The 23,490-nt window shown below is 49.8% G+C and overlaps 1 protein-coding gene across 2 annotated transcripts in view; it reads right to left on the bottom strand.

Annotated features, from left to right (window-relative positions):
* arhgap32b (Rho GTPase activating protein 32b) overlaps positions 1–23,490 on the bottom strand; it is an 86,048-nt gene that overhangs the window by 41,478 nt on the left and 21,080 nt on the right. For both annotated transcript variants that reach the window (XM_030101701.1, XM_030101702.1), the window contains exons 2-5: positions 22,811–23,096; positions 12,445–12,550; positions 10,375–10,469; positions 10,076–10,160 (exon numbers count right to left, since the gene is read on the bottom strand). In XM_030101701.1, coding sequence (XP_029957561.1) covers positions 10,076–10,160; positions 10,375–10,469; positions 12,445–12,550; positions 22,811–22,905 — 381 coding nt within the window. In that variant the 5' untranslated portion in view covers positions 22,906–23,096. The remainder of the gene's footprint in view (positions 1–10,075; positions 10,161–10,374; positions 10,470–12,444; positions 12,551–22,810; positions 23,097–23,490) is intronic.

Genomic DNA, 23,490 nt, shown 5'->3' with positions numbered 1-23,490 from the left:
TCAGAGTGACAATAAAAACTGAAAATAAGCTTTTTTTTTTTTTTCTTTAAGACAAACACATCACCTTCCACCTTCACAAGCGCAGAACACTGAAAGTGAAGGTAAAAGCAGCTCCCTTACAGATGTTCAGTGGAAACAGGGAAGCGCTCATCAGCCTCACGCTAAATCAGCGGCGTGCGGCCGGCCTGCAGAGCGCCACAGCAGAAATAGAGTCACCCAAAATATAACCCCAGCCTGCTGCGGCGGCCGGCTGCTCAGGTCGCTGCCAAATACCTCAAAAAGGACAAAACAATCTTTTTTTTAGTGAAATGAAGCCGTGCAGGTTCCCTCGGCTGCGAGGACTTCCTCTGCGCCGCTCATTAAAAAGACGAGGAGCTGCAGAGGAGGGGGGAAGCCCCTCCCCGTCCTGCTCCACTGACACACTGAATCATAACAATCCACACTCACTCTGATGGCCTGGAGCTTCATCTTCAGACGGCCCGACGATCTGAAGACCGGTTCCTCTGATCGCACCTGCCGAAGAGCGACGGCGGAGCTCGCGCCGCGGTGAGAAGCGCCGGCTGGGACGGCGGCGCGCACTCAAATCATTCTACTTATGAATATGAAGGTATAATCCAATGATGACCCAGTTCAGTCCCTGCAGCCTGCCGCCCGGCCGCCGAGGGGCCGGACTCATTTATCACACACCGCACGGCGGCGGAGGAGGTCAGAGGGCGTCCAGGAAAACCTCACCGCTGCTCCGCTTCCATGACTCCCGCTCAGCCGACTCAGACCCCGCAGCGCTCGGGAGCCAACGCCTGAAAATGGCCTCAGTGTCGCCGGAGGAGATGACTGGATGTGACAGACATTACTGACACCTCAGCAGGTTACGACACACTCCGACACACTCCGCGCTCTCCGTTACTACTCCTGCTTCATGACACTGCGGCCATCTGAAAATACAACAAGCGTCCGACGACAGGCGGTCGTGTCTATTCTAACGGCGTGATTCTGGAAGTGACTCATAATCTGAAGGATTGTTGCAGAGATTACGACTCCCTGTTGAGAGAAATTAAATTCTGCAGCGGCAGTGTGAGAGATGTACACTCATAAAGGCAACGAGGCGAATGATCCGATCCGGTCCGGTCTTTCACAAAACACACATAAGAACGAATAAAAACCTTTACTTTGAAAAATCTACATTTACATTTCTGTTAGTCTGCATTGAGTTTTATTTTGCTGGCACTTCTGTCACGAGTCGGCGCTACAGAGACGTTGTCTCACTAAACCAGAGCAATTCCTCAATACATTTTATCTACGAAATGAAAACTACAAGTATGTAGGTCAGGAAAACAAACATCAAGCACTGGCCAAGCACATCCAACAGTAGCTCTTCGATAATAACCTGAACAGAACGAGCCAGAGCCAGAGCCAGAGCCATAGCCAGAGCCAGAGCCAGAGCCAGACCCGGGACGGTTTGACCTCGTTCATCCGGGGCTGCTGGGATGCCGCTCGGTCCCAGGAGATAAAAGCAGCTCATCACGTTATTGACCTCCCATTGTCAAAGGTAATAAGCTTAAGAGAGTCAATAGAACACGTTTTAACCTGAATACGCTGCGGGTCGCCGCCACAGTCCTGCACGGCACCAAACATCCACCTCAGGTCTTCGTGGTCATAAAGTTCTGGCTGATGGTGAGAAAGTGACAGAGGAGCCACGAGATATTAGTCAAAATGTGAGATGCTTTAAAGAAAACATGGATATGTTTCTTATCCCTTTAAGAACAAAGCTGTGAGGTGCTCTCACTACATTTCCCATCAGCCTTTGCTCTCTGGCAGAGCATTTCTCTGGTTTTCCCTGTTTGTGAGAAAAGCCGATTTCATCGTTAAACATTTGGAGCCATGTGTTTTCAATCTATTCAGCTGATGGTTTGCAGAGGTTTTCGAGCTCCTAATAAAACGTTTTCTCCACCATTTGTCACTTATTATTTCTTCTCAGCATTCAATAATCGTGACTCACTCACTTTCTGAACGCACGCAGCCAAAGCGCAAACACCGACCCTGCACCTGGAACGTTCTGCAGAGCGGCAGGCGTCACTCAAACATCCCGGCCGACTCTTCCTTAAAGCCTCCGGCTGCTGGGATCCACTCCACACACGTTAATTCATCACGATTCCAAAGCACTGCTGATGTTTAATAGTATTTAATGATCCTGTGGAGCTTCTGTCCTTCATGTTTTCCGGTTTCAGAATATTAATCTACTGATCGTATCGTAACCAAGACGAAGACGAGTTCTGGTTCTGGAAGATGTTTCTCTGGGGAGCGCTGGGTTTGCTTCTTTCTTCAAACTGAACTCCCTCATCTGGAGTGGGAAATGTTTGTAACTACTGATGGCAAAACTTAACGGGAGGAAAGTGCAACATGATATTTTTAAAGATGTGGAAATGGAAGGATTTGAGCCAACAGTGGTGAGATGAAAAAATATAATGGCTGGTCTCCCGCGAGAGAGTTTTCATTCTGTGGTATTTTTACCTTCAGAACCGGGGGGGGGGGGGGGGGGGGGGGGGGGGGGATGTTACTGCAGCACATCACAGAGCAGGGAGGAAGTGTGAAGGGGCTGCATCTAAAATCATTACTAAAGCTATAAAAATGGATCGGCTGAGTCCGGCGGGACTGAGATCACGGCTTGGAGCAGGTTCACAAAACAAATCCCATTAGAAGGAAGATTTGCTTACAGTAGAGTGTGTCCGAGTGTGTATGTGCATGTGTGTGTGTGTGTGTGTGTGTGTGTGTATATGCATGTGTGTGTGTGTGTGTGTGTGTGTGCTCGTTCGCACGCAGACGCAAAAAAGCACAATCTGATGCTGGACGGCCTCAGCTGCTGGAGCACTTTAATGGGCTTTAGGGTGTGTGTGTGTGTGATGTCGATCTGCATGCTGCTAATCCAGCACGCACGCACGCACGCACGCACGCACGCTCAGTCTTGTATTTCTATCCTTGTGGGGACCTTCCATTGACTCCCATTCATGTCTAGCCCCTAACCCTGACCCTTACCCTAACCCTAACCCACACCACAACAAAGCCTAACCCTAAAGAAATGTTTTTGCACTTTTACTTTTTTCAGTAACAACAACATGGTCAAGAAAACACTGTTTCTCCTACTTAGGACCGGAAAAAGGTCCCCACAAGGCACGTCGTTCCACGTTTTGCTATCCTTGTGGGGACATTTGGCCCCAACAAGGATAGAAATACGAGAACGAACACACACACACACACACACACACACACACACACACACACACACACCACACACACACACACACACACACACACACACACACACACACACACACACACACACACACACACACACACACACACACACACACACACACCACACACACACGTCCTGCTCACTGGACTCTCAAGCACTCGGCTCTGAGTTCACAGGATTATGCAATTTTGCTTTCTCCATCCCGGCTTCCTTTCCTTGAGGCGGGGTAACGGGGGTGGGGGGAGGGGGGGCAGGGGGGTCCAGGGGGGGTCCAGGGGGGTCCAGAGGCGTTCCCAACATGCTTTCAGCAGTTTCTCCAGCAGCCAGCTCAGCAGTTAAACTGTTCCCACATCCAGGACCCCCCCCCCCCCCCCCAGGGTCCAGGAGAGGACAGCGCGTTTTGTCAAGTGTGAAGGAGAAACTAGGAACAAGTCAGAGTCGAGCTGAAAACGCTGTAAGAGACGAAGAGAGAGAGGCGAGCAGAATCTGGAGCCGCCGTTCAGAGACTGCATCCAGAGCTGCAGGCCCCGCCCACACAGCAGGGAAACACGAGTCACACGCAAACAAAGCTACATCAGAAACGTTTATCTGTTAAAACTTTCAGCAAAGTGGAGAAATGGAAAAGCTATGTCTTTGTATTTGCATGTGGAGAGAAAGAGATGGATTTTAACGCCACAGTACGAGAAAGAAGCATCACCAGTGCTGTGAAACTGTCGCTAGCTGCTGGAGCTAGCTATCAACCAGCTAAACAATTAATAACAGATAAGTCCTGCAGGCTGCTGTGAAGCTCAGTTCAATCTGTGAGAGTGAAAACAATCCAGAACAGTGATGAACTGGACTCTACTCAACTTGATTCTCTCCTCCTGACCTCTCAGTTCCCCTTTCTTTCACCACCCTGCCAACACACAGTGCTTGTAATTTGACTCCAGCCTCACTGTAGGTCAGATGGTCTTTTGTTCTCAGCAATATGCTCTTGGATTAACGATGTCGGACAACATCAGAAACACTGAAACGCCAGCTGATCTGGGTCTTCGGGAGTCCAGTTAGAATCCTGTCGAGCCGCGTTGAGCTGGTTGTTCTGGTTCCAGGCAGCAGCAGAATGGACTCCGTCAATAAGGGCGCCTTCTGAGAAAAGCTAGACCAACACGTGCATGCTGGAGTGTTGTGGGGCTGCTCCAGTCGCTCTTTTGTTTTCTCCAACAAGGGCAGAGTGAGCAGAGCGAGCGGAGCCGCTACGTCACCCCGGCTGCGAGCGGAGCGGAGAGATCCCCCGAACGGACATGTGACGGAGGTCTGACCTCATCCCTCTGCAGACAAACACCCCAGACCCACCGACAGGCACGGATCTCGCTGAAAACCGGAGGAAAAAGCTGATTATGGCTGCGAGCTCTGCTCCTTTAGAGGACGCGGCGCCGCCGCTGATGGTTCGGCTCCCGCTGGGGGAGGGAATTCATCTCCCGGCGCTTTGTGAGTGGGCGGTGGGAACGCATTGTGTCCTGATGGAAGGAGGGGAAGGTGAATGGATGCCCCCCGACCCCCTCGACCCCCCCTCCATAGCATCTGGAAGCCTCACCTCAGGCCGGGTGGGCCCGAGCGGGGCCCGGCGGGGCCGTCAGTCTTCGTCACATGCGTGGCTGCTCGCATTCAACATCACGCCTTGCGTAAACGTGGGGTTACCCCGTCACCCCCACGTCACCCCCCCCCCACCACCCCACCCCACAGCTGCTGATCTCTAATTGATTGTTCTGATTATTGTCAGAGGACAGATATGCCTCCCCTCACTCACACTCTCACACACACAAACAATGCGTAACACCACCCATCACTCACTGCATTTATTACCGCTCCACACGTCGGATGAATCTGCATAAAGGACTCTGCACGGCAGTGAAGACTGAATTCTGCACTTCATTCATGACAGCTTGTCTATTGCAGGAGTTTGTTTTGCTGATCAGCACAAGAAATATTAATCTGTCCCTGCTAGTGTCCTTGTAAACGTGCAGAATAAGTGTAATGCTCCTGCTCACCACTAGTGGGAGCTGCAGAGCCGTCGGACAGCAGCTCTCAGGTCCACTGCAGAAGAAAGGCAGAATCAGGAAATTACATAAATACAGATTCCTGATCAGCTGAAGCAGAATTCAGACCAAGTATTTGTTTAGTTGGTCTGATTCAAAGACTTGGTGCCAAAGAAAACACTTCACAAGGTGAAAACTGCAATTCTGTTTTCACAACAGACTTCAATTTCATTAATTAAACTTTCTAGATTTAAATCTGCTCCTTCGGCCCCAGCGGAAGAATCCAGCAGACGGCGGCCGTGACACGGTTTTCTGGTTCACCTGGTTTCCAACCGTCCGCTGGCAGCAGGCCATGTCGGAGCTGCAGCCTCGGAGGGCCGAAGCAGGGGGTCCTCAACGTGAGGCTGCAGATAAACCACACGGCGCGGTGGAACAGCGGCCGTCCAGCGGCTGCAGTCTGTTCAGGACCGCCAGAAAAGTGAAAAAACCTTCTGCAGAAAACCAGGAAGCAGTGAAGCCCAGAGCGAGCTTCACATGCTGCTGAAGGCAAACACACATTTCTTTACAGCAACAAACTGCAGCTAAACATAAACGGCATGTGAGCAGAGTCGCCGAGTTCGCGATCCGAGACGCAGCGTAAAGGACGTCGTTTGATTTCCTCTGCATGCCAGACACAGCGGTTCCATCGTATCGGGAATATCCACCCTCCAGCATTTTCCAGATAATAAACAGACCGATGTCAGTTGTCAGTGTCTGTGTGAGCCAAAACATCACGTCAGCTCCGACCCTGAGCACTGCAGATAAACAGAGTAAACCATAGATTCAACTTCACGAGCTGTGATTTCATTTTAACCATATTTGGTAGCGTCTATACTTCCTCTAAACAAACAAGCTACTCTCAGAACAGATGCTAACATGCTAACTGACTCCAATTAACGAGAGTTTACATCGAAAATTCTGTCATTTTGAATCAGGAGATAAAAACACAGTTGAGGTGATCACAGTTCTTCTAGGATCCTTCCGCTCTTCTTTCTTTCAGAAACACCTCGTGTCTCCTGGTGCTGCAGGCCGCCTGATGTAGCCCCGGGGGGGACGCACACCGAACTAACCATCCATGGAAACACGAAACAGTGTGTCGTGGTTCCATTGGTTCTGCTGATCGGTTGCTTGTTAGCGTAGCCACCGCAGCTAATCTGATGGCAATGATGTGACGCCATACTGTAGTTTGAGTGAGAGTCAGCCTCCCCTGACCCTGCTGCTAGCTGCACACACACACACACTCTCACACACTGAGCAGCGCTCCACATGCTCTGAGCCGGCCGTCCATCCAGAAGCGTCTGGTCTTTGTCAGAGCCGTAGGAATCCTCAGGTCGGACAGTTTTACTGCTTCAGACATCAGAACCTGCTCCCTGACAGATCCTTCCTCTGACAGCTGCCACTCGTTCCCTCCACCGCTCACTCTGATTCATGTCTGCTCCCGATGTTTTCCGACGGTTGCGGATTCACCGGCGTTCCAGAGGTGTGTGACAGACGTGACGCAGTGTGTTTTCTCGGTGCTGCTCGCTCAAACAGGGCCGATCGATACGTCGACAAAAACTTCACTTTTAAAAACCCAGAAGGTCTCGGAGCATTCGATAGATTCTTAACTACTGTGCCAAGATCCATATGCAGACGGGTCAGAGGACGACTTTGTGTTTATCATGCAGAAAGCTCCAGACGAACAAACCAAGATGAACACATGGACAGAGCTTCTGACGGCGCGCCTTCGTCTCCGGCTCCAAAACCACATCTCAGATCAGGCTGAAGATGATTCTGCTTCATGGATGTTTTTAGCCACTGTTCTTAATCACTGGTGGAATTCAAACATTTGCTGCAAACTTGATTTACAATCTATTTCTAGTCTTCAGAGGACGTGAAACGAAGTGACTTCCATCAGCTGCTTCTGTTTACCTGCAGATTAAACAACCGTCCAAACAGCTTCTAAGGTTTTATCCATGGATTCCAGTTTGAATGAACATCCAGAGTAATCAAATATCTTTCTCCAAGTCAGTTCATGGTTTTTTTCTATCCTATTAGATACTCATTGAAAACCTGGAGAAATTACTCTTGCTATTTTACAATGTTTAACCTTTTCAGCTTCTCAAAGTCAAAACATGACTTGCATGTGATGAAGCGTTGACCATATTTCAAGTCTTAAATCTTCATTATGTTTGATTCACGGCTGAGAGCTGCTGCCCTCTGATGTTTGACATTCGAATTCTGACGTTCACACATTGTTTTAAAAATGATTTCAAGAAAACAATTTGTAATGTCGTTTCAGCGCTGATGAGAAGCAGACTTATGTGAAGCTATGTAACATGGTTCCTTTCCCATCAAAACTTTAATAAGGGCTGAGATTAGAGAACAACATGAGCTTGTCCAGCTACTTATGATCGTAGCTGGATGAAATCTCAACCTTTCAGTTCATCTTGTCTGCTCCTCACCGTCTGCAGCTGATTTATCACAGAACAACACAGACGTTCCTCTTTCTTCAGCTCCTCCAGCGTCAGGCTCCACTTGTCAGGTTTGACGACCGGATTACAGCCTGGACAGATCCAATCTACCGCTCTCATCAGTCGCCACTCAAGGTCAAAGCCACACTGAAAGCCGTTTCTCGCGCTGGCTGCCTGGTGCATTGTGGGTACGTGCTGTCAGCGGATGCCTGAACTCTACAAACTCAGCTTCCTCCAACACTTCTCAACACACCGGCCTCGCCGACGGCCCTGCTAGTCGATGGTGCGGTCAGCGATGACCTCCATCTGTGAGTGAGTCGATTTACTGGGGTCAACTTCTGCACAGATGTCAAGGTTTAGCTCCAGGAGCAACAGAAGTGCGTCCTCCATGCGCCGCTTCCAGCTGATGCACCAAACATTCACAGTGTGGGACCGCGCTGATCGATCCAGAGCTGTCCACTTTATTTAAATTCAGTTTAATAGGTTACCAAGTTTTGACTCTCAATAGATCGGGACGAGCGCAGCAGCGGCAGCGCCGAGCCAGAATGGATGCAGGACGGTCCAGAGCAGAGCGGCTTCAACAGCTTTACTGGTTCACTCTCAGCTGAAAGCCCGTTTCAGGGTGTTACAGACGCACAAGCTGAGCAGAACAGGAGAGCAGGAACACGTTCCTGAGTGAAAGTCTGCTCCGAGCCTCCGATTCCTGTTTCCCCCACCACAGAAACGTCACACTCTTACACTTCTGGAGACACACACACACACACATCCAGGCTCCTCGCTAACGCACTCCGTCCATCTGAAGACAATAATCTACACATAAACAAAACAAAGAACGTTATAAAACTGAAGGAGCCAAACTGAAATCACTAAATTACACCGTCTCAGTTTGACTCTGAGCCTCACGCCACAGTTTCCTGGTAACTGAAAACTCAGAGAGAAAACTCAAAACATGAAGGAAATTACAAGCAGATGCATAGTTTTACCACAAAAGTGAGATCTGCATCAATTATAACAGTCTATGTCCTCCCAAAAAACTCCCTCCTGTAGGCTGTAGGGGGCAGTACTGTAATGAATCCAAGTCATTTCAACCCACTTCCTCGGGATCTCCTGTGGAGGACGGGGTAGATGGACGGCTCACACAGCTCTACTAAAGTATGACGGCTTCCTCGACCCAATCAAGTCAAGACGTGACGGTAAAGGACTCTGGTGTGTGCTCGGCAGCGAATGCCCACACAGCGCTCGCATGTTTCGACACCCCCACATGCTCTGTCCGGGCGGATGTGCCGCCGAACACATGTCCCATGAGGACAAGTTAACTAGAATCACGACAAAAACAAGCGTGTCTGCAGCAGCTGGAGGGAAGAGGGGATCAGAGCGCACATCACACGGCCTCAATCGCCACTCAATCACTGCGATTACCTCCGCAGATCAACGGAGAGCTCACACTTTGATGTCCCGGCACATCTCCGTGCCACCGAAGCAGGTGAGGCTTCCTACATGACAACAGTGGGCCATTAGCGGCCCGCCGGCGGCACAGCGGCGTCCATTCCCCCAAAATCAGACGCAGAGTGAACAAAGGCAGAGCCTTTAAAAGGTATTGAAGGAGCCTCGTTCCCAGCAGCCATTCAGCAGATTCATGCCGCCTGCAGGAGAAAACCAATTTGTGCCGGCGACTATAAAGGCTGAAGGGAATCATTCGCCCCACCGCGAGGACGGACACACCGCCGATCAAACGCAGCATCCAGGGCAGAGCAATCTGCACATTCCTCACACAGGACTGTCAATAAAAGTAAAGGAAAGTAAGTGTAAAGCAAGAGTTTTCACTGTTAAAGAGTCAAATCCGGAAATATCAGAACAAGAAGGCTGAAAAACCATCCAGTATTCATGTTTTGTCAAATTCACTCAGAGTTCTGGGAGCGCTTCATTAAATAAGCACACATGACTGTGTGTGAAACACAGAGAGATATCTCATTACTGAACATCAGCAGGAGGAAGTGTTTCCCTCCTCTTCCTCACCCAGCCCTGGCTGACTGCTGACCCCTGCTGGTGTCTCCACACAATGAGCCTCGCAAATGAAGCAGCTTCATCAAACGCCCAGGCACTGGAGGCACTGGAGGCACTGGAGGCACTGGAGGCACTGGAGGCACCGGAGGCACTGGAGACGCCGGAGACGCCGGAGACGCTCTCACACAGACGACCTGAGTCCCGTCTGGGAGAACACGGTTCACGGCGTCCTGACTGACACCCAGCAAACCCCTCCGAACCCAGAGCGGCGGCGCAGAGAGCGGGAGTGACGGAGGAAAAGCTCCGGGGCTTACCTGGATTGTGCCGAAGTCCACGTTTTCATAGTGGAAGTGAGCGCACTCTGCCAGTTTGGGAAAGTGTCCCTTGGTGAAGCAAAGCCTGCAACACACACACACACACATACACACACTCACAGTGGGTTTAGGTAACACCTCGGAGCGTGCTCCGCTTGTAGGAAGACACAGAAATAGACTCAGCAACCAGAGGAGAAACGAGAGGCCATAAACAGCCGGTTAACAGCAGATAAAGAAATGGAGAGCGAGGAGCCGACCGGAGTGTGTGTGTGTGTGTGTGAGTGTGTGTGTGCTCTTACTTTTTGACGTTCTTGACCTTCATGCTGGCCGTGCTGCTGCTGCATGAGCGCATGAGAGGCTCCGTCCTCAGCTCGGGGATCTCTGCGCTCCTCGCCTTCAAGACACAAACGAAAAGGTTACTGGAAGATCTGACCAGCTCGAGTGGAGGCCGCCTTCACTCATGGAAGCTCCATCAGCACCGCGAACCCAGCGCCTCTCAGGACAGTCCAGCGCGCCATCAGAAAGCCGCCAACGTCCGTTATTCGGCTCCAATTAGGCTGAAAATCAGCGGCAGACGCGGACGGCGCGGCATTAGCAGAGTGCGGCCCGTCGAGTGAAGCACAGCAGATTTCAATCAGAATTCACTGAGGAGTTTCTCCATTTGGCCAAGTGAAGCAGGAGGAAGCCACCGGAAAGACCGAGGCAGGGGAATGAAGGCGAGCGGAGGAAAAGAAGAGATGCAAAACCTGGTGCTATTGGTCAGTTGAAGACGCTGCATTATGCGGTCAGGTGAGTCGGTCCTGTTACATCCGGATCAATTCTCTTCAGGGATGAGACTGTAATGTCTTCATTTTGTTTATTACTGAGAAACAAAATCAAACTTTCATATTTATCTCCAACAAACTGCGGCGCCATATTTACACACCAGCTGACTTCTACTTTGTTTTCTACTTAAGTCTAATTGATTTAATGATTTGAGTTTATATTATTGTTAATTAAAAGGCTAATAAATAATCAATTTAGTTTAATTGTGTCCCATGACGACTTTCTTGTTATTTCTCAGACGTGTCACGGAGCCATCTGTCTCCACTTCTCTTCCTCTCACCATCAACTCAAAGTTAATATTATGAAGCTTGTTAAATTGGCTTTTGAAGTTTGCTGCATTTTGTTTTTAATATAAAGACATCTGAGACAGCAGCAGGGGTTCAAAATGTCGCTGCCGTTTTCTGTCTTCGTCTCTTTCTCACAGTTTAACTCGCATTTGGAATATTGATGAGTCGAGAGTTTCTCCTTGGATTTAACCACAGATTCTTTTTTGAAGCGATGCAGTGAAGCTTCACGCCGGCCTGATGCAGGTGAGGCTGAACATCTCCTGGATGCAGGTGGAGGAAGCATCCGGAGAAGATGGAGAGGAAGATTCCCACAATGCACCCTGGCTGGCGCCATGTGTTTTCCTCGGTTAATCAATGTCCGTGCACGCGGCCGTCCATGTGAGGTCAAAGAACACGTGACCCGGGAGTCAGGGACACCTTGCTGCGCCGCTCTGCTCCAGTTCTGATGCTCACGTGTCCGCTGGCGGCGGGCGGGGGTCATCATGAGCCCCCGGCTGCTCCGCAGGGATGAACCCAACTTCTGGGATCAGCATCAAACCAGGAACCCTGATCCGTGCTTCAGGTGTTCCCGTCCTGCAGGAACCGATCCGGCCAATCACGTGGCCTCGGCGTGAAGGTGTTGCCGAGGGGCTGAGCGTCGGATCTGTCTCGCACGGCGCGACAGCGTTCTCATCACCTCCTGGAGCCACCGGAGACCTGCATAATGCACGCCGCCTCAGCACGCCGCCCCCCCGCCATCAAATATTAAACAAAGCACAGCAGATATGCAGTATTTAAAGCCCCGCCTCTGCAATCAATATTCATCAGCCTGGTGAAATTGTTGTTTCTCTCTCTCGCCCGATCGAAGCGATGGAGCTTCTACCACGCGTCGACCACGGGTGGCTCAGCAGGTTGCCATGGAGACGGCCTGATTTTCACCGTGCTGCCGATGCAGGAAGCAGGGCCAGAATCACAGAAAGCGAGGAGGTGAGGGAGGGAAAGAATGAATGGCGCCGGCTGGTGAATGGGCTCTGGAGTGGAAGTAAACAGACGACACACACACTCGACGCACAAGAAGCCGGACGGACGACGTCTGCTGCGGGAGAGAGCAGCGCTCTGAGCCTCACAGACAGCTGGATCCACATCTGAACCCTCAACTCTCACACTTCACCTCCAGGGGAACTTTGACCTTCCACATCCAGCACTGCGGCTTCCTGCTTTTCTGCTCTTGATCGTTTATTTGAAGAGCGATCAATATTTCATCACGCCAAGTCTCACCATGGCGCTGATGGTCTCCTCCCAGTCGGGTCTCTCTCTGGGATGGATGTGAGCCAGTTCAGGCACAATGTCGTCGTCCTCCAGGTGACGCCCCGGCCTCAGGCCCCTGCAGACAACACACACACACACACACACTTCATTAGGCACATACCCACCAGGTTTCACTTCATTCAGTTAATTGTTGAGCGTCTCAATTCAATTAGGAGGAGCAAACACCCTGAAAACCTTCGTCTGCCCTGCAGATATTTCACATTGGACGGCTGCTGCTGTCAGAACAACACCTGGAAGGTTCACTTCAATAAAAGTCAAACCTACAGCAGCTGCTGGTGCAGACGCTCTTGCGGCTGGGTCACCGTGAGCGTCGCTTGCTCGGCTCAAGAGTTCAACTGCATTTTTACCAGTAACGTGATTAACTGGAACATTATCAATAAAAAAAAAAAAAGAGTAACATCTCTACAGAAAACTTCTTCCAAGTCCAAACCGTTTGTACCAAATACAGGATAAGACAGGCATCGGAACTAATCTTCTCCAGCTGGTAAAAGAAAAAAAAAACCCACCACAATAAACAAATAAAACACGCATGTAGCTCAGTGCACAGCATTGTTCCTGAAGTTATAAAACCTACGTTGCATAATATACATCCTGAAAACATCTGATGAGATGCTGAATTACATAATTTCACCTGATGTTTGAAACGGTGGTCCATTTTTAAATGATCACCCATATTCACAACTCAAAAGGCATCAATCGGAGACGCTTTCCTGCCACTGGGCGCCATGTCTCACTGCATTACTCCTTCAGTCGCCGATGAGCCGATAAATTAACGGTACACGCTCCTGATAGATTCAACAGGTTGACTTTGTTCTTTTTATAGACGGTTGGTTTTATGAAGCCTGAACACAAACAGCAGTGAGCCTGAGCGGCGCAGCGCCTTTAAACACAACATTAAAGGAACCGGACAGATAAATCTCCCTCACGGAGCCCCTGCGGACCGACCTCTTCCACCAGCTCACCTGGAAAACTCAACATGCGGCGCCGAAGCCTCGCCGGAGTCCGTCACACCGAGACGAGCGCTGCAGAGCGTGAAACAGCAGCTGGACGAACACCGGTCAGCGCTTTACCTCTTAATGATTCATACCGCGCAGTGCAGGACGACGGCGAGTTTCTCTCCAAAATCTCGTTGTAGTCTCGAACTCGAGAGGCCAGAGTTTGTGGAACATCTTTTCATTCGTTTTACAGGGAAAGTCTCCACCAAGGAAACTGAGAACACGTTTGTAACTCTTGAGCAGAAATGTGAAGTGAATTCATCGATGTGCTGTAATGTTACTGAAATGAACAAGCTAATCATCACTTGAATGGTAAACCCAGACGCAGCGGGGTAACGCCAACCACAGAGCTTCACTACGGCCTCATTCCAGGCTGAGAAAAAACACACAAACTGCACCTTTAATCCTCACGAGGCGAGTTTGGAGACATCAAACAAATGGAAGATGAAACAGCGGATCAACTGATGAAAGTCAGATGCGAGTTTGAGCTGCTCTCACAGAACATCAGTTGATGAGTCTCATCAAGCTGAAAGCCTGAACACACACACACACACACACGCACACACACACACACACACACTCAGTATCCTGCAGCAGAGAGGCTTCACGTGATCGGATGAGATGAGGAAAGTGAAGCAGCAGCAGCAGGAGGAGGAGAGTTTCTGCAGCCGCCGGAAGACGGCGGCGGCTCAAACGACGTCTGAGTGGAGATAATTGGACATGAGGACCGGGGACTTGGGAGTTCTGGCTGCAGAGGGGGGGTTCAGTAACGAGTCCTGCTCTCGTCCTGCTGCACATCACTCAGTCTGAAGCAGAGCGACTCCCTTTAGTGGCCATCACGTCGAATCTTCTTCAACATGTCTGCATGTTTTAACACTCAGTCACACATCCAATGTCCTCCATGAATCCCGGCTTTTTCTCTGAGTGGTGTAGAAAATGACTACCGTTAATATTCCAGTCGATCCAGTGTTGTGCACAATGTGCCGCAGCAGCATCGCCACAAAAGGCAACAGCACAACAGGTTTATATCATCAATTGAAAATCCACATGAGGAAATGTTTAAAACTGCACGTCAGCATCTCCCGCCGGTTCCACAGCAGATAAGACATCAGAAAAGGCCGAACTTCCCCCGGTGTAACCAATCACATCGACACGAAAAAATTCTAAACGCTAAAATGTAAGTGTTGATGTTGATGCGCCATGTTATTTGCTGCGGAGGAGAAATCACTCAGTGGAATATGAGGGGAAGAGGCTCCAAAACTACAGCCCAGGTTCCACAGTTTAGGGACATTTTTCTGAAAATCAATCAGCGAATCAATCAAGTTGAATGTCCACTAAACGCCGATACCCTGGAGCCGCTGGATCGTCACGAACCACAGAGAATCGGTGCCTAAAAATAGAGAAAACTACCCTGACTATAAGAGAAAATAATTGACAGATTAAGTCGAAAGTCGTTAGTTTCAGCCCGAATGCCAAAGCAACCAGCTGAAACGTTTCTGTGACAATCGTGTCCAAAAAAAAATGCACTTTCAGTTTTAAAATAGCAGTTTTCTGATTGTGCTGTTTAATAAAAAACTGTTTTGGGAAGTTTGACTTTATTTCTCCCCTTTTTGCTCCAAAGTTCAATATTAGCAGATATTAATGCAGAATGAGCAAGAATGTTCTAATGCAGACACAGAAGAGTCACGCTGGTGTGACTGTCTGTATCAAACACGTTAATTTGAGGTGAATATTGTGTATCGTGGGAAGCATTTATTGAGATACTGATAAAAGGCCATATCGTTCAGCCTGAGGAAAAACTAACATCTACTGCAATAGTAGCAAGTCAACAGGAAACAGATTTCATGACAGGAGTTGTCTCCTTTAAAATGAACGCATCGCTTCACACTCGAGTGTGACAAAATGCACGAGACTGATGTGTGGATGAAGAAGATAAATTAAGGAACGGGATGTCAGGATTGTTTCACTACCTAAAGGGATTATAGTGGCTCAGAACACGATCGTGGAGTAGAGCTGGAGGAAGGAAGACAGCTGCATCAGATTATTTGAAAATGCTGATGAATTGTTTTGCAAGAAGCAAATTTCCCCACAGAAATCATGTGCTGGAGGAGAAGTCGGTGTTTGATCGGAATTGATCGCACTTTAACCTGGAGGCCTTTCTCTATATCTGCTGTTGTTTCAGCTGTTCGAAGCTGCAGCAGAAAGCCGAGAGCCCGACCACAGGAGGTGTGACCAAACGCTTTCCACAGACGAGAAACCGCATTGAGGAACGTGCCTGTTCGCACGACAAAGACGCTGTAGGATTTATAACACTGGAACAGAACACCGAGTTAGAAATGGCTTGAAGACAAAAAGTCCAGAAGCTTCTGAACTGCTTGATTCACTGCAGCCCGTCCAACCGTGAACAGGTTCACTGGTTTCCTCGTCACGTGAACAGGGCCTGAGGCGAACTCCCCGGACTCCCAGGATGCACCGGGGGGAGGAGGAGGAGGAGGAGCGGCTCCGTCCAGAAACCTGCTTCACGTCCTCTCAACAGTCTGCAGCTTCACCTCAGCTCCTATCTGCTCTCCGTCGACAGAAACAGATAAGGAGGCTTCTTGAGCCGTTTTCCTGCTGACTTCAGTGTTTCTCAAACACACATACACACACACACACACACTCACCCTGTGAGGAATTTTCTTCAACCGCGCAATTTTGGCCCCGAAAAACAACCACGGTTCAATTTTCGTTTGGAAAATGAGGGTCGTGACTCTCTCCCTGCGTTTATCCTCAGAAATCTGCTTCTCTCTCGGCTTCGCTCGTCTGACTCAACAACATGCTCAGCTCCAAACAGATCCTCGGGGTTTTATGTAAAACATGGCTCTTCCTGCAGGTTCTCCCCCCGGTGGGACTCCTGCGGGACTCCTGTCCCCGAAGGAGCTGCTGGTCTGAGCAGGACCGAGCGGTCCAGAGGAGGGACGTTCTGAACCGTAACCTGCAGCTTACTCCACTACATTATCTTTACATTGGCTTCATTTAAAGCGTTGATTCAATAGGAAGCGAGATTTCCTCCAGTGTAACGACGTGACAGCAGGTTGGGCAGACGAACCTACAGGACGTCACCACAAAGCGGGAACGTATTGATTTAGAGGTGAGTTATTTTCTCTGCTCATCGACCGGCTGTCATAGTCCTCTTCAATCGGGGATCAGGTCTTCGTCTTCCAGTTACGTGTTTTTCCAGCCTCCTGTCCAAAATTTCAAGATCGAAACTTCACCACTGGTTAAGAAAAATGCAATACTTAACCGTCCATTGCTTTCTTTACTCGGAGCTCTGAATTCATGCATGGAACCACGTAATGGAGAGTAAACAATAGAACGGGATTCTTTCCAGTGCGCTGGCACACAGTGCTTCAGCCTCTTGGACATGATGTTCAAGTATGTTGGAGAATATTCAGTCTGTATCCGTGTCTTTTGTCTCTTCATGACATCAGGATCCACTACCTGGACTTCAGGGACTCAGACCAACTTTCACAGGTCTCTGAGAATTCAGGGCTCCCTATGAAGCTTCAGAACGCGTGCACGCCACAGTTTTCATCACATTCACACCTACTGTCGACAAAGTGCCCTGCTCAGAGGCACGTGAGCCATCAGCAGCCACTCAGGTTCATCATCATTCACAGGGACACCGGGTCGAGTGTCAACAGCGGTGCAATTAGAGGAAGCCGCACTGTGACCGGAGCTGCCAGCTGATTGATCAACAACCCGTCACGAATCCGGAACGGCGGCTCAGAGTGAAAAAACAACTTCCGATGGCAGGCGACAGTCGCTTTGAAGCCGATGAGCAGCGAGGGCGGACAAACGCAGCCACGGCACGACGGCAACTGCCGGGATCGCCGTTTATGAGAGCAACTCCGCAGCATGTTTTGAGTCTCTGGACTGAGCGCACATGGACACAAGCCGCTTTTAGCACTGCCAATAATAAACCTCCAGAGAACATCGTGGCACGGCGCGACGGAAGGGATATCCTCCCGGGCCGAACGCCTCCTGGTCGTCTCCACCAGGATTACACCGGGGTTTGTCAAGTTGCAACTGTTGTTTGCAGTCATCTATCCAGGGAGGGGGGGGGGGAAAAAAGCAGCTTGAATCGCTGTGTAATGAATGAGAGGACCGTAACCTTCAACTGCGGTTTGGTCAAAAAGCAGCAGCGTTCGACTCTTCCACTCGGCTTTGTGGCGCAGCTCAACAACAGTGACCATCAGCCTGTAAATCTGTGTCGGGACTGGCTCGACTCCAGCGTAATAAGAGTGGAGCGGAGAAAGTTTGGGTTTTAATCTCCAGATTGGAGTTATTCTGAGAGTTTAATCATTTCCAAGGCAGTGAAGAGAGCAGCGGCCCGGCCCGCCGCGATACGTCCACTCCACTTTATCTCCAACACAGCAGCTCCAAAAAGGCTGAGCCTGATAACGGCATGTTTTCCCTCTTCTCGGGGAGATATGACGGGGCGCGAGGAGCCGCGAATCCAGGCCAGAGAATCCCGTATCAGGAGGACCAGCTCAACAACTTATTTCGGGGAGGATGTTGCTGTAATTGAACCCAGTTTGCATCGGCTGCCTGTGGCTGAAGCGGCGACAGGACGATCTGTTTGAAACCGGAGCTCGGTGAAGTGAAGCCAAGCGATTGGAGGAATATCTTTACCCAAAGGCCAAGCCAGGTCGCACCGCAGAGATTAAATCTTTCATATTTGTCCAAAAAACTTGTTAAGTTTACTGGATAATGAAGCTGTGAAGAAGGTTTTAACATGGATTCAAACATCATTTATGTCATTACTGTGTTTTAAGTCAAAATGCAGCTGAAATGCAATATTGCAGCTATTATTTGTGGTTCAATATTTAAAGCTGTAACTTCCTTAATTTTTCTTTAATTTCTATTTTAATTTGTTAGAGCAGCCTGTAGCACATTAATAAAGACAATAAATAAATTGTAAGCCATTCTTTTCTTTGTTATACTACATAATAGCACAGAAACTGCAGTTCAGAGCAGCCTTGAAAATGACTTGGGAGACGTAAAATCATTCTCCTCAGGCTGTTTTCACTGATTCACCCTCAAAGCGTGACGATACCGACGCTCCCTTGAAAGCCTAGAAGTAGCTTCGCTGATCTCTGGGTCTCAGGTCTCAGCGTTTGTTTAATAAAACCCAAAGACTGAAGTGAATCTCCGAGTTTGGACCGCGGACCACATGTTTGACCTCCCCCCCCCCCCCCCCCCCCCCCCCCCCCCCCCCCCCCCCCGACTAAACCTATGACTGGTTTCAAGTTAAAACTGATCCTTCAACACTTTGCAGTTAAACACCACAAAGCCTGATCAAGCCAGTGAGTGAAACAGCTTCGTTCAATACTTCCAGAAAGTGATTAATAAATATGTGTTACTGCATCGGACTGCAGCCGGCAACCAGGAAGCAGGAGAAGGTCTATAAAAATCTGCTGTGGTCTCATTCCTGCAGTAATCCTCCTCCTAATTTGCCGTCCTGACCTTGCTGTCGTCTCCCTCACGTCGAGCGCCGCTACAGATTTCTGCCCCGATTTTGCCAGACGCTGGATTTCAGCGCGCTTCCTGCCACGGTGCTCCGTCAGCAGCGATAAATGTGGCGCAGCAGCTATTTGTATTCACTTCCTACGTCTCCTCTGATGGTTTGCACCTCCAAACAGGAACACCTTAAAATACCTGCTGCGCAAACAAACAAGCCAATTTTAACTCGCTGCAGGGTTTTTTTCCCCCCTCTGTGGATGACGACACCCGGGAAAGGAGCCCGAGCCTGAACCTGAACCAGCACCGACACTTTCACATCTCATCGCTCATTCTGAATGTCTCAGCATCATTTAACAACATGTCTCTGAGGCCACGTCACAAAACTGGAGACCAGACAATTCACTTTGTCTCAAACAGAAACGCTAGAGTTCATTTCAGATCTGTTTGTTTGTTTGTTTTTTTGTATATATATAAATGTAGTTTTATCTGTGACTGTTTTGAGATATTCTACTCTGGAAAAGTCAAAAACAGACACAAATACAGCATTTATTTTATATCATATTAGAGCAGAGACCTGCAGCCGTGGCTCTGGAGCCGTAAGTGGCTTTTTTTCATGTTTCAAAAGAACTCCAATATTTGGGATATAAAAACATGTAAAACCGCCACAAGTGAAATGACTGAAGCTACAAAAGGTTAAAAGAATAGAAGAGAACAAGGAGAATGGCTCAGAAAAGAAAGAAATTACTAAAAAATGCTAATCCATTGAAAGCAGAAAAAATGTAAACCTGCTGAAGCTGCTACAGACGTTAGAGAAGGTTAAAATGCAGTGAAATTATTCCTTTCTAAATGAGTTTAAGCTCCAGTGTTTGTATTGACAGCACAACCTTTACATAACTGACAGTTTAAATATGATTTATAGCTCCAAATGAATCTAAATACACAATAAAGAAGAAATCTGCAAGTCGTATCACAAAAAGATGCATTTTTTCCACTTTTCCAAAAGTTAACAGCGTGTTTCCCGAGTTTCTGAAAATATCAGACACTTTTCCTTTTGACACAAGGATTTCTGATGAACCACGTAGATAAAAAGACGTGTTTTCAGGGAAGATGTTTGAGCTCATTCGGCCTGACTGGACTAAAAGTCTGCTGCCAGGATGTTTACCGTCACACACAGAATCGATCGCTATTCAATTCAGCATCTGCGAGTAAATATGAGCATTTCCCTTCTGTGCTGCCTGCACTGAAGACTCTAGACACACTGAATCATTGTCACATTTGCAGTGTGTGAACGTCTTGTGTTTCATTCAGAAATCCAGTCAGAGTAAAGACACAGCCTGTCTGGGTGACCAGCATGTAAATGACACCGCAGCTTAACAAAACTCCAACAAAGACCTGAAGTTTCAGGCATCAACCACTCAACCAGAACCCACGTGGCTTCACCACCGTCCAATCACAGACCAGATCTGTAACACGAGCTGCTCGTCTCATCAGAAGCACAGAAACAGTGAAGGAGTGCAGATATTCGAAGTTAACTCTTCTGGAACTCGTGTCGAACCAGACCCAGTCATGTGGCTCACACTGAGCTGATTTATAGAGTTCAGCGCTCTGTGTGAGGAGGACTGGAAAGAGGTTAAAACAGTTTGAGGGAACCAACAACACGTTGATAGTAAATGATCAAAAGTCTGATTTATTAGTGAACCTGCACACGTTTCACCTCCTCAAAAGCAGGGAAGGAAAAAAAAACCTCGGAAAGTCACGAGCGGCGATAAAAAGGAGGGAGCGGGGGGGGGGAAATAAAAGAGGGTGGAAGCTGTTTAGCAGTCTGTGCACGAGACTTCACCCTTCTCCACATCCTGGATCTCATCCACGAGTTGGAAGTCCTTCCAATCTGCAAGCAGCTGAGCTGCTGTCCCACCGAGGCGCTTTATCTGGTCCGCATACGGCTCCAGACCGGCTTCCACTCCGGCCTGCGCCTGATGAGCGGCGAGCGCCCGTCTCCTCCCGGCTGCTGCTGGACAGACCTTCGGGGCTGACATGGTGCATCCTGGACGAGGCGGCAGGAGAAGATCTGGACCAACCTGCCGCCACCGGAGGGGGAGCAGGGAGGGGGCGGGGTGGGCCGGCCCACTAAAGATGTGACCTACTTTCACCAGGTCCAGCCAGGTATCACGACGCGGCTTCCATCATGTGAAGCCTCCTCCGGCAGCAGCGGGCGGCCCTTAAATTAGGCGCTGCGTGGTGAATTCAGCTGCAGATTGATGGGAGCTGCTCGGTGAGCGTGGGCCTCTCTCTGCAGAGACACTCTCATGTTTGCCTGTCTCAATCAAGGAGTTATTTAAAAAAAACTAGTTTTGCTGCATTTTCCCTTCAATTTCACAACTTGTACGTGGAGTGTGATAGATCCCAGAGACCCCCGGCTTGACGGGACCCCCTCCAGGCAGCTGACGGAGGAGAACCGTCCCTCCTTCGCTCCTTTATCCGTCTCACTCACTCCGTAGAACTGTTGGACTGCTGTCTAATGTATGCTAAGCTGCTGCTGCCATGGTAACCCCGGTGCAGGATTTAGACCCAGTTCAGGACTTGGATGGGTGTGTGAGAGCAAGGAGTGGGGGGGTGCAGGTGGAGGGGCTGAGTGGTTGACTGTAATCCAGCAGCAAAATAAATTGATTATTCAATAAAAACAAATAAAGACAACAAACTGCAGAAACAGACAGATGCAACAACAACGATAAACCAGCTATGCAGGGGTGGAAGGGTGGGGTGGGGGGGTGATGTGTATCCAACAGAGGGAGGCAGAAAATGCCCCCCCTCCAGCCAAGTTAGACCGAGTGGTGACTAACAGGAATAGTAATGGATGAGAGCGGAGTGAGTCACAGCTCAGCCTCCATCTGATCGTACAGTGTGTGTGTGTGTGTGTGTGTGTGTGTGTGTATGTGTGTACCAAAGGAGATCCCCAAGAAGCTGCTGCTGGAGCTCAGCAACACACACATGAGGAGGACATGAAGTGACGTCCACGCTGCACCCTGGACCTGGGGGGGGGGCGGCGCCCGGGCTGATGAGCGTTTATCTCATTGGTGTGAACTGCTCGGAGGGTGAGGGGGGTGTGTAGGGGGGGGTGAACACAGCTGTAGCAATGACGTAACTGACTGGCTGCTAGCTAATAGCACCCCCCTCCCTCGCAGCCCCCCCCAGCAGTTGGTCGGTGAAGCTCGGAGTCGAGGTGAAGGAAATGTGAATGAGGGGTTTCCAGTAGTGACGCTGGTTCACGATGGCTGCTGCCCAGTTGCTATGGAGGATGATTGGCTGTGTGTGTGTGTGTGTGTGTGTGTGTGTGTGTGTGTGTGTGTGTGTGTGTGTGTGTGTGTGTGATGGTGACTGTGCAAACTCTGGGCTCGTGTACAGCAGTGCCTCCCCTCACCTCACTCCGCCTCCTCCCCCTCGCTGCATGCGCATACCCAGGTGTCATTTCTCCTTGAAGCATACAGACAGCAAAATCCCCACCACACACACAAACACACACACACACACCTCTCCAGCACATGCATGCGCACACACCAGATTCCCCGACTGTCCAAAGCGGGGCAGAGAGAGAAACGACACGTCCATGCGGAGCTCATGGAGTCACGTCCGCACTGTCCACGCTTCTTCTCCGACTCTAAACAAACTAACACGCTCTCCAAACCTATGGAAACCTAAGGTGTGGTCCTCTCCTCTCTCCTTCTCTCTCTCACACACACTCACACACACACACACACACGTCCAGCCTGACAAACAGCCTGCCTGGACGGATGCTCGGCGCCCCCTCCCTCTCTTACCTGTCCAGGATGTCATGGCTGGACGCGGCGGCGGCTCCCAGCAGTCCCAGCGCTGCACTCCCCACTGCTGCGGCAGCCCCGCTGCCTGCCTCCATGATACTGACTCACTGCAATGAGCAGCCTGCCAGAGAGAAACAGAGAGAGAGGGAGGGAGGGGGAGGATGTGAAGATCAGGAGGGAGAGAGACACCAGCCAGATAAAGGAAATCACATGTAGAGGTGAGAGAGGGAAGAAACACTGAGAAAAGAGAAAGAAGCAGGGAGGAACGAGGGAGGGATGGGGGGGTCTGTGAGAGCAGCGTGCGGAGGAAGATGAAGGGAAGTCAGGGAGGAGGAGAGAGGGGAGGAAGAAGGGGAGGGAGAGAGAGAGAGAGAGAGATCATTAATTGTGTGTGTGCAGTCAGGGGAATCAAATAAAGTCTTTTTCTTTAATCCCGTTTCAGCTTCAAATACAGCCTCAGGTCTCCGTCCTCACAACACACACACACACACACACACACACGCAGCGTTTCTACCCCGTCAACACGGCCGCCGTGCACGCCTACCCTCCGATTGGACGGCTGCCCCCAAACACAAGAGAAACTTTTAATTTGCCGAGAGCGAACGGGCGGCGCCGGGTGATTTGTGTTTCCTCGGCGGGGGCCGAAGCCCCGGGAAGATTCTGCACATTATTCTGCTGAT

This window comes from Salarias fasciatus, chromosome 10, assembly GCF_902148845.1.
Source record: "Salarias fasciatus chromosome 10, fSalaFa1.1, whole genome shotgun sequence".
NCBI classification, from domain to species: Eukaryota; Metazoa; Chordata; class Actinopteri; order Blenniiformes; family Blenniidae; genus Salarias; species Salarias fasciatus.
This window is presented reverse-complemented; position numbering and strand designations above follow the sequence as displayed.